The sequence below is a fragment of the Corapipo altera genome, unplaced genomic scaffold (assembly GCF_003945725.1).
Source record: "Corapipo altera isolate COAL_440 unplaced genomic scaffold, ASM394572v1 61045, whole genome shotgun sequence".
NCBI lineage: Eukaryota > Metazoa > Chordata > Aves > Passeriformes > Pipridae > Corapipo > Corapipo altera.
This window is the reverse complement of record NW_020884975.1, coordinates 1304122-1316151: the sequence shown is the minus strand read 5'-3', so window position 1 is coordinate 1316151 and position 12030 is coordinate 1304122. Positions and strand designations below refer to the sequence as shown.

The 12030-nt window shown below is 42.3% G+C and overlaps 1 protein-coding gene across 4 annotated transcripts in view; it reads right to left on the bottom strand.

Moving 5' to 3' along the window:
- The window catches only part of UNC13B (unc-13 homolog B), a 208517-nt gene that overhangs the window by 134646 nt on the left and 61841 nt on the right, over positions 1-12030 (bottom strand). For 3 of the 4 annotated variants that reach the window (XM_027665364.1, XM_027665366.1, XM_027665367.1), the window contains one exon: positions 11116-11338. In XM_027665364.1, the coding sequence (XP_027521165.1) occupies positions 11116-11338 (223 nt within the window). The remainder of the gene's footprint in view (positions 1-11115; positions 11339-12030) is intronic. The other variant, XM_027665365.1, reaches the window with a different exon arrangement.

Sequence of the window (12030 nt, the reverse complement as noted above, 5' to 3'; positions counted from 1 at the left end):
TTGCTCTTTTGAAGAATAAGGTTCTTCTTTATCAATGGGAAATTCAAGACTGTCCATTTTTTCGGTATTACGCAAAGCATCTTCTTCTGTCCCATGGGAAATAGTCTGAGAAGCTTCCTGCACAGTGGGAGTCTGAAGGCAAGGATCAGAAGCAGCCGAATTGGTTACTGCAGTGTCATCTGTCTGTGGAAGCTTTTCTAAGTCACTCTCTTCAGCTACTGCAGCAATACTTTCTATATTTTTCACATTTTCCACTGCCAGCATTTCTGATTTATTTTCTGGGATGCTGAGGTCATTAGATATTTGTTTGCCAGTCACTGCTGCAATAATATCATCAACTTCTTTTTTATTGTCTGCATCTTGTTGCCTGGTAGAACTGCTGCTTTTGACATCTGAGCCAGTGGAAACACTTTGCTTCACATGTGGCTTAGAGTCCACTGGTTTAGCTGGTTTTGTATTACTCTCCTGTCTATGAGCAGTTGGTGGCTTAGAGCTCACTGGTTTAGCTGGTTTTGTGTTATTCTCCTGTCCTGGAGTAGTTTGAGGCTTTTCATCCAAAAATGATGTCAAATTGAAGAAGCTAAAGCTAGTGCTTCTTTGAGGTACGCTCTTCTCAGCAGATGGACCACTGGAGAAGAAGGAGGGCAGATGAAACAGTCCCTCTGTTTCTTGTTGCTTCCCGCCAGCAGGAGCAGCAGCAGGTGCTGAAGGCTTTGGTTCATCCGATCCAGTGAAGAAGGAGAATATGCTCTTACTGGCTGGCTGTGATTTTGGAGCAGTGATGTCAGAAAAGCTGAATGGCAAACTGAAACCTGACTCTTTAGGTGTCTGGTCTGGCTTTGGTTTTGTCCGATTGGCTGTGTCTCCCAAGCGACCTCCTGCTTGTTGCTTTGGTGTAACTGTGGGTGTGCTGTTTTGCTGCATGGCTGACTGGCTCAGCTGGCTTATTCTGGGACCTACACCCACTGGCTTCTGTGAAGCATTCCCAGGAGGCACTTTTTTACTCTCAGGAGGCCCCTCTACAGCTTTTCTGCTTTGTTGTTCCTTTTGCACCCCAGGGCTAGGAGAGACCTGGCTGTCCATACCTTCTGTTCTCACCTCTTCCTTGGGGGTGGAGGACAGACATGGCATACTGGCACTCTGAAGACCCCCAGACTTCTCAGTTTTTTCTCTTGGTTCAGCCACAGTTCTGCTATTGGTTTTTGGAAGGGTTGTAGTGCTTGAGGTTGGTTGAGAAGACACAGGCTCCACTTTGAAGAGATCTCCGATGGATCCAAACAGTGATGAGATGCCAGAGGTTTCCTTCTGTTCTGGCTGTTTCACCTCTTCTGGTTTATCACTTTGAGTTTTCTTCAAATCTGGTGATGGCTGTGGTGCTTTGCTCACCTGTGTTTTAAAGAAATCAAAAAATCCAGAAGCTTGGGGTTTGTTGGCAGTTGAGCTAGCAGGAGAATCTTCTCCAAGACTGAACAATTTCAGAGCACTTTTAAATAATGTCTCCTCAGGCTCAGTGGCTGGTTGGCTCTGATTTGGCTGTGACTGAGAAGGTTCACTAACATTTGTGTGCCTTTCAAGATGCCTGGAAGCTGGTGTTGTTTTGACAGGTCTCTCTTCTCGTATGGGCCTGCTGTCTGGAGCAGTCTGGCTCAGTACAGAGGGAGATCTTGTTAATCCTGGTTTTTTAACACGGATGTTTTCTGTTTGATTTAATTCTGGCTTTTCCTTTCTAGCAGCCTCCAAATTAAGTTCTGATGAGGCATTCCTTCTCAGTTCTGATGTCACAGGAAACTTCTGCCCTGCCTGTGCCTCATCCAATTTTCTATTTGGTATAAGTGGTAAAACAGTTTTATTTTCAGGTGATATTGACTGTGTGTCTGTTCTCTTCAAGGCAGAATCTTCTGATGACTCAGAGCCAGGGCCTGAAGACTTCCCAATTAGTCCCCCCAAAGCAGAAAATAAAGAGCTAACTTTGTTCACTGGTGTTTTCTTATCTTCCTCTGTCTTTTTTGTTTCTGTTACTCTTTCAGTAGATGCTACAGTTTCCTCAGCTTTAGGAATAGACTGAAACAGTTGAAAACCAAAGAATCCTGATGACCCACTCCCAGAAGTTGTCACAGGGACAGCCTTCTCAGCTTCCTTAGTGTGGACCTCCTTACTCAGGGATTTATTGAAAGCTGCTCTGGAATGTGTTCTGAGATCAAGGGTTAATGGAGGCTCCTCTGAATGATTCAGGGTTTCCTTCTCAGGCCTAAAATCTACTTTGAGTTTTTGAAGCTTATAACCTGAGAAGTCTAATGGCTGCTCTCTCTGATAATAAATAGACTCCTCAAACATTTGTGAAAAGGTTTCCAAATTCATGTTCATTAGCTGATCACTTCTCTGTAGAGCAACTGACAAATCCAGGGGTTTATTTGTTGTATAATCATCTAGAGACTCTTCTTCAGCAAACCAAAACAGCTCATCTTCACTGCCAAGAGGGACTTTAAAACCACAAACAGCAATTGTGTTGTCTTCTAGCACAGCTCTTGGAATGGAATCCATCTGAAAGTTATAATCCCAGCAGTCCGGGTAAGAATAAGTTTCAGGAGCGCACACGTAGACATACTGTCCAGTGGGGTCAGTGAGTAGTGAATACACATACTGGCTATCACTGTACATGTAGTATCCACAATCACCATCTTCTGATGGCCACCATATGCCCTGCTCAAGCATCATTATCCACTCCTGATACTCCCGGCTATAGGATGAGTACATGAAGCTCTCATCCATACTTGAAGACTCTTGGTCAATTAGTGTCCACATCGTTCCATCACAGCCAGAGGAGTAGCTTAAATCCATGGGCAGCTCCTCAAATGAGTAACTGACATCTCTTTCAAAGGGTGGAAAGTTACTGTAACTTTCATTCACAGAATTAGCAGCCCATGCATCATTTTCTTCTGAACAAACATCTTGAAACATTAACTGGTCAAATGACTCATATGACATCGCACTTAAATCTAAACTCTGTCCATCAAAATTGGCATTAGTCTGCCAATCCACCACATTTGCATTCCCATCCTTTTTACAGAGATTCACTACCATATTGTTTTCAGGCCAGTCCAGGAACTGAGGGGGCAGAACAGAGTTCTGGTTTAACACGTAGTAAACTGGAACTGCTATTCCATGAGTGTCAGCCAGTTCCCCCATTTCATATTCCCACTCAAAGCCAGAATGGCTTCTTGTTTCCTGATAAACTGAGTACTGCTCCGTAGGGTTATAGCTTTTATTAGTCAAATTGAGAAATTCATTTGATCCTTTGTTTAAAGGAGTTGGAATTACTCTAGATTCTACATCCTGATGAGGAATATGTCTACTATTTTTAGGCTTTCCAGATAAGTCCTGTACCTTGTCTTGCATATTTAGAGCTTCAGGTTGCACAGGATGCTCACAGTGGGGAACATGTGGCTCAGCTGTTTTATTTACTTTTGCACCAGACAGGTGGTCAGTAGTTTTGGAAGATTCCACTGTTTTCACATGATCTTGTTTCTCCTTTGGTTTAGGCAGGAGATTTTTTAAGAAGCTGGAAGCTTCCTGTTTTTCTCCAGTGCTGCTTTGACTGTCAGAAGCCATTCCTGAGTTGCTGGGTTTTGTCTCTGAGCTAGAATCCTCACCTTTATCAAAGAGCTTCATGAAGCCTAGAGAGTTTGTTTTCACCTTCTCTTGCTTAGATTCAGACAAGTTTTCATTTGAAGCTAACCTAAATAAGCCAGAAAATAATCCAGGAGAAGTGCTTTTCTGGCCATCACCCTCATTTTTAGCAGTTAGGTCTTGGTTATGGGCTGTATTTTCATTGGAAGAAATGCGAAGGAACCCAGAAAGAAAACCTGGTGCGTGCTTCTTCTCCATGTCATCTGCACTTGCAGCTTCTGGTCCTCTGGCTGAAGAGGTGGATTCAACTGAGCTGTTGTTTAGTCCTTCCTTCATCAGTCCTTCTTTTACATTTCTAGGTTCTTCCTGAGTACTCTTGGTTCTCTGCTGCTCTTCTGCAGCCTTAATGGTAGCAGAGCCATTCTCCTGGTGCTTTTCTCTGTTTCCTTGGCCACTAGATAGATTTTCTTTATTTGTGGGTTTTCTCTGTAAAAGTTCCTCCTTATGGTCTGATAAATTTGGAACTGAGCTAGATTTTAATGAAATGGCATTTTCTGAATTCCTGTTTCTGTCTCCAGGTAAAGAATTGTCATTAGAACTCTGGTCACTTCTTTGGTCCTTTGTAGGTGCTAGATTTTCTGCAGAAGAAAATTTAAATAACGAAGGAATAAAGCCTCCCTTCTCATTCTTCTGTTCCTGCTTTGCTGAAAAACCCAGACCACTGAAAAAAGGAAGTTTTCCAGTGAAAGGAAATGAGTGTTCTTCCTTTGATGAACTATTTTGTCTTATATCCTCCTCAGACTTATGGCCTTTAAAATGCTCAGATGTACTTTCTTTCTGCCCTTGTTCAGCAGAAGGAAGCAACAACTGACTGAAAGACTTTTTGAGTGGACTGAAAAAGCTTTCAGATGCTGTACCCTGACCTTGAGGTTGTGAATTAGGTTCCACATTACCTCTGTTTTGCTTGTTTCCCAGCCCATGACCTGCAGTATGCTGATCCCCTGAGTGATTTGCAGGAGGCTGCTCCCTGGCAGTCAGTGCACCCTCTTTCACAGTGGCAGCTGGTTGGTTTGTAACAGGATGCAAATCTGGTTGCTTCTGTGGCACATCCTGCTGCTTGGGAGCCAAAAGACCATCAAAATTAGCTTTCAGGCTGAAGGAACTGACTGAGTTTGTGAGCCTGCCAAAGATTGAAGACACAGAAGTGCTATTTGCGTTTACCTCTGCCTCACTTCCAGTCTCACTTTTCTGTACCTCTGGAACAATGCTGCTGGTCCTGGCTGACGTCTGTCCAGATGGTGTTTCACTCCTGTTTGCCTCATCAACTTTCGCACCCTGGCTGTCCTCCTTGGTGTGCTCCTCCTTTATGATTTCTTGCTTTGGCACTTCCTTCTCAGAGAAGATCTTTAAAGGATTAAACATGCCTAGAACTGAATTCACAACTGAATGTTGGTTCTGCTGGCCATCAGCAGCAGTTCCTTGTGATTGTTGGGGATGATGTGGTGCAGAAGCCTTACTGTCCACCTCAGTGGTTTCTGGCTTGTTAGAGTTTATGTTCTGGGCTCTTTTATCACCACTTACTGGGGATGGTAGCAAAGACTGAATGGAGAACTTGGTGTCAGCTTTATTATCTGCTGCTCCTCCAGAAGATGAATTCTCGCTTTTAGACTTACTAGAAAATACATTCAAGATTCCACCTTCTGATGAGTTTTTGTTTTCTGTATTCTCTGGAGTGGAAGAAACAAGCTTTTCAACAGATGCTGTGAGCTGCTTTGTGCTTGACCCTACCTTTTCTGTGAAAGAGCTGAACAGGGAATTTACTGTATTTTTCACACCTGACAAGTCTGGAAGAGATTCAGATTTGCCTTTGGTACTCTCCTCCGCAGTAGGTTGTTTGGTCTCTTCAGACTTTTTAGCTTCTGCTGAATTATCAGCATTACTCTGTTTCAGTGGCGTGCTCTCAACATTTTTTCTGGTTTCTGGCAATGTACCAAATTTGCTGATTTCTTCCTCCTTTTCAGCCAAGTATTCTGAGACTGATTCTACCAGACACTGAAGTTCATCCATTGTGTCTATGTACTCCTCGCTGGGTTCTTCAACAGGAGACAGTGTCAAGTCTTGCATAGTATGAACACGCTTGCTCTCTTTAGTTTTATGTTTTTTATCAGAGCTAGCCTTTTTTTGGGAGCCCATATTTGCAGGGCCATTAACAGTCAAGTTTCTCAAATGGTTGATGTCAGAATCACACCATGTTTTTGAAAGCGTAGCCAGTTCCTCCATTTCATCATCAGAAACAGGTGAGTACTGGAACTCATCAGAAGCACTGCTGTCAAATTCCTCAAGGACATCCACAGGCACAAAAGTGTTCTCTGGCATCCCAATGTGTTTCATGTCTTCAGCGTTACTGAGGTGAAGTGAGTCCTCACGGTTCATTCCCTGCTTGATGGGCAACTTGCCACTTTTAACCATTAACCCATTTTTGTATGGACGCAGGATTGGATAAGCAGGCAACCGTTCCTTACTTTCTGAGCTACTGGTATATTTTCCAGTTCTATCATATACTGGGAAATCATCAACCAGTTCAGAACCTGTTGCCACACCATTGAAATAAACTGCCTTCTCCCCATGAAAATGCAGACCTCCATTACCTGGCAGGCTTATTTGTTCTCTCCCTCCAAAATTGTATCGCAGTTTCTTTTTCCTTCTTCTATCTATTGTATCATATTCCTCAGGATACCTAGGGACATCTACAGATCCTGACTCCACACACACCCTTTGGCAGCACCTTGATCTTTCACAGTGACTGAAATTTTCTCGTTTTGAGAGAGTCTGCATCTTTTTAATGTTTTTCTCATGCCAACTTCTATTTTTATGATTTTTTTCTAAGAATTCCTCTATTAGCAATTTTCCTAGCTCTTCATAGTTACTCTCCTCTTCTTCTTCTCCATCTTCAGAGTTAAATGGAATGATCCTGACTCTTTCATTTCTAGCTAGAGATCCTTGTCTAAGATGAGAAATAAAGGAGGCGGGAGGGAAAGAAAGAGAGGCAGCAAAAAAAAACAGGAAGGGAAAAACAACAGTTTTAGAAAAAGTTCTAGAAAAGACAGAAAAAACAGCAATGGTAAAACAGGCATAAAATAAAGGAAAATTAAAATCAGAAACACTCAGAAATAACAAAGTTGAAAACCTGCCAATCTACCACCATTACATTTAAATGAAATAGTCATAAAAAGCAGCATGGGTTGTGAGATTCCACCGGTTATGGCTGCACAAAAATTAGAAGTGCTTCTTTGAAGGAGAACAGCTTTTTGTGAGCAAGTGAGGGCACACAGCCTTGGCTGTACCAGTACTCTGCTGTTACTTTTTTAGGCATGCTGAAAAGAAGTCACTTATTGCAATAGCAGGACTACTTTGAGATACAGTGCCCACGTGCATCATTCCACTACGCTGTGCCTGCATTTCGGTCACTCCATGCTGCAGACTTTTGTTTTAGCAGTATTCATAAAGCAGAATGACTTTGTCTCTGCTTTATGACTTTGTGCCTTCCAGGGGTGGCTACAAAGCAGAGACTTCATGTAAAAACTCAAGAGTCACTGGACTCCAGGCAAGTGTGTAAACTGTGCACACCAGCAGCACGAGGAGTTTCGGCTACTCCACCACTCCTCTTTGCTGGGAATGCTCTCACTGCAGCTACTGGTCTGGAGGAGCTCCTACCAACACAAAATTAAGGTTCTCGGGGGTGTCACTGGATCAGAAGGTAAAATAAAACACTGGCACTGGATATCAGCCCATTGCAAGCCTCATATGCTTTTCAGGATCTGTACTTCCCCTTTATAATGCATCTAAACAGATCCAGCAACTTGTCCACTGTGGGAGAATGGATTAAAACTGTGAAACAATTCCAAGCTTCTCAGAAACCCAAGTAAATGACTCTTGGGACTTTGGGATTAATTTCTAGCCTTTGGTCAGAAGGATTATCTCAATTGTTGAACAGCCCAAAGGCTAGTAGCAAGAAAGTTTCCTCTTTATCTGAATCTCACAAGAACAGCTCCCGGCAATATACATAAAAATAAGCAGGTAGAAAGTGGATGTAAAAATAACAAAATTATCATTTGAAAGATGCACCATAGCTTTGTCGCACATCATCCATTGTTGAGAACTAGGGAGCATGAGGGCACGTATGCCCTGATGCCATCAGAGCAGGGCAAGAGAAAGGAAAGGACAGAAGGCACACAGGCATTTCATGAATACTGCTAATACAAGAGTCTTCATCATGAGAGTTGCACGGGGCAGCCCAATATAGAACACCATCAGGATAGCCCTGAAAAAGAAATAGGTCATTGCATTTTCACTACTGCTTGTTTAGTACTGCATTTCCACCAGTATTACCCAACTTACTCTAATTGAAATGGTGCTCATTACTTTAAATTACTCCTGTTATAAACATTTAGTACACTTACTACACTTCTTGTTCACAATTTTAAGACAGTAATTGAAATAATTTTCTTTTAAAAGCTAATGAAATTTAAAAGACTCCCAGGGCCATCATAGTTACTGGATCAAGACCTTCCAAATCTCAACTGAAAGCAATGGGACCTACATGAATGCCTGAAGAGCCATTATCTGTAAATGCTGAACCAACAATAGGCTAATTTAGGCATAAAGGAAATTTCTTTGCAATTGAGTGCCTTCCCCGATATGTGTTTCCCCTGTACTTCTGCAAAGCATCCCTTTCACAAGAAATAAAGCAATGATGAGAAGTCCAACACATGAGAGGACTAAGAGATGACAACATCACCCCAGTACTTAATTAACACAGATCTGAAAGAGAGAGGAGGTAAACAGCAAACATCAGCTGAAATGTATCACAAGACCACTTCATGGCAGCAGCAACAGCAAGGTGGAGACAGGCACACAGGCACAGAGAGGTCAACCCACCTATCCGACAGATCTAGAGAGCGCCTGCTCTCTAGCGAGCACTGGCAGCTTGTCATCTGACTACACTCAGATGTGGATTCTGGGTCAGTGCAGCCACTCACAGTGGAATCTATGCTATCAAATCGCCTTGGGAGTGAAGAGAGCAAGAGCAAGGAGACATGGAGGACAAATGGTTACACAAAATGAACATTGCAAAGAAAACTTAGTGCTTAAAAAAAAATAAATAAATGAAATCTGAGGGGAAGATATCTACTATTCTGAAGCCAAACTGGCTGTTGGCAGCAAAACATTCTCCAAAGACAAATAAAAATATTGCTTGTTATCCCTAGGAAAGTGTGGAAGAAAATACATGTACTTCTATCAAATGAGTATGATCACATGTAACAGCTAATAAAGAGAATCAGAACTTTTCCACCCAAACTCAAACGTCGTAAGAAAAAAACTAAGGTGTTAGGACAGTTTCAACTGAGGCATTTTGGCACTGACAACACTCTGCCCAGTTCAAGTCAGGTTCTAGCAGAACTTTGTCTGCTTCCTCTGGGTCTGCCCAGGACAGCCTCCTACAAGCTGTCGTTTCCTCAGCAACCACCACTTGTCATGAACTGCAACCTGCAGACTGCCAGGAACACTGATTTCATCAGGTGACTGCCTGGTCCACATCATTAATTGCTGCTAGGACCAAAATTCAAACACAGTTTAGTTTTGCAGTACTCAGCTACAACTTAGTTTTGAAAATATTTGAGACCTACCCACACGCTTCTTTTCAGCCACCTTATTAGAAATACCTTCCTGGTAAGAACGAGAATCCCACACAGCTTCTTTGGAAAGCTTATTTGCATTTTTTAAGTTTTAAGATACAACATGTAGCAAAAAATCTTGTTGGGCATGTGGAAAATGCACATGGGAACAGGAAGGCTCAGAGGGAATCGATCACCATCTAGCCTTCCTGGACTGAAAGTAATTTTAGACCTTAGCAGTCTACAAAGCTCATTAAATTTTATCAGTCCAGATTGTTTCACACCAATACTTCAGGAAATCAGGAAAAAAACCCCCAAACCCACAAATTCATACTCTAGCTTGTTATTCTGTAACAATTCAAACCAGAAGTGCTTCTTTGGAAGGTCTTTAGGAACACATTTAGCCTTTAGATACAGTTAAAAGTTCACAAACTCCCTGGCTCCAAGAAAGGTGAGCCATGAAAGACTACTTGTATTGTCAACACCACCCCAAGAAGTCACACAATTGCAAAAACACACAGCCACCATTGGCTTCCCCTGGCTGGGGGCCCAATCCCACTGTTCAGTTTGGCTCTTCCATAAAGAGAATGCCTCAGCTCATCTACACAGACTCTCAGTAAGATCTTCAGCAATTTTACCACTGCAAACCAGCAGCACAGAATCACGTGGGAAAGGGAATAACTTGCTTATATAAGATATTTAATGGACTAGGAAAAGAGCGCTAGGAATGACATGCCACACTGCAATGAACACATTTTGTCGGCATATTTGCCTCTGTTCTTGAAACCTCAATAACAGTAAAAACATTAAATGTTACCACTAAAGCTCTTCCTTTACCATTAATGACCATATGTCAAGAAGAGCAAAATTTAGCCTCAATCACACACCCGTGAGGACAACTGAATTCAGGTTCAGGCTTCAGGAAACAAGAACATTCTTACCAAGGGACATAAAGTAGAACAAATCAGTTATAATACATATAAAACTCTGCACATCTGTGATAGTCTTTAAGCAATTGCCTCTTCCTTCCACATCTAAGGCAGAAGCAGCAGCATAGTCTGTTCTACACACCTACTCTTACCAAGCTGACCAGCACTGTCCAAGTTCTTCTGCTTTCTCCTTACACAACCAGCTCTATTATTAACTTATTATCATAAGTTAATGCTGTAATGCTTAATACTTAAGTTAAAACCAGTTGTGAAACCACTGATTTATGGTCAAAAATATAATTTAGATCAAGTAAACCATTTTGCGTATAGCTCAAAGTAAACCAAAAGAGAAAGCACAGAATTCAACAGGGTTATATGAGGACCAAAAAAAAAAAATCAAACAAAAAACCCCAACTAATTGGTTACAAACCTTCTTCTTGAATACGTTGTTTTGACAAAGTCAATAGAACCAGAACTAAAGCAGGACAGAAAATAAATCTGCCCCAGTAAAGAAGCTCCCAATAGGATAACTCTGCTAGGCTGTGTTCCACTGGCTTGGGAGGCATGCCCATGCAATGGTACCAGAACAATCAACTACTCAGTGCTCTGGCCTTCAAAAGGTAAGGGGAAGGTACAGCCAAGAGTAAATGACCTCAAAGTTGAGCATATCTTTTAAAGGTAACTCCCTAAACTCCCAGAACCGGTGTAACACGGAGCCTCATGGGTTTTTCCCGGTTCAGAGCACAATCCCAATGCTAAAAAAACACCTTCCTATCAGAAGACTTTTAAAGCCCTTGATCTGCCCTCCCCTGCCAGCATGGCAGCTTCATGGCCCTGCCACAAAACAACAGGAAAAGAAGAGCTACCCAGCAGACAGCACTCACCTGATGGCCACATGCTCCCGGTAATCCAGATCATAGTTTTGTAGGGAGTCAGCACAGGAATCCCGCAGGATCCCTTGCTGCTGCAGGCGCGAGGGTACCGTGAACTGGTGCACGGAGGCGTTGGGCTGGGCCGTGGTGTGGTACGGAGGGGGGATGCTGTTACTGGTCTCACTGCGGTAGTCGCTGTCCCGGTCATCCACAGCACTGTCAGCATCTTCAAAGGCTAAGAAACAAAACCAGTTAAGTCCACAGCTCTCTCAAGTCGCCCTGCATGGGGCAGTAAAGCCCATTTCATTTTGAAAGAATGGCAAAAAACACTGTTTCTGCTGCGGATTTATCTCCATTTGGTAGCTGGCTATAACCTCCAGTTCTCTCAAGTATGCACCAAGGAATTGCGGTGATCAGGTCCACACTCTCCCTCTTCCCATCATAGGAGTATACTTCTCTTTAGTCATTACTAATCAGCAGATTAAGACATTTTTAATCAAAACAAACAAAAAAAACCCCCAGCATCTAAAATTTCAGATACTTTGCTGCTGCCAAAATGAACCTTTAGATGTTGGGTCAAAAAAAAAACAGAACACCAAAACGTTTCCTTATGGAAAGGAGCTCTTTTCCTGGAAACTTTTCAGGCTTTAATTCAAGCTGTAATACTGTCTCTTCTTCTCAGCATCCTTTACCAGAACTGTAGGGTTCTGGATGGGTATTTCATGCCTTTTTTTCTCTCCTTTTTGGTAAAAGTATTAGTTTAATTTAAGAGAAACTAATGTAAACTACTCAGTAGGAAAACCAGAAGAACTGGGAGAGCAGTTCTGCTTATAAACAATTACACTACTTCTTATAGGGGAAAATTGCTACATTTAACACATACAAGTAAATTAGGCTAAGTATAGTACTTAACACTAATAATAACCT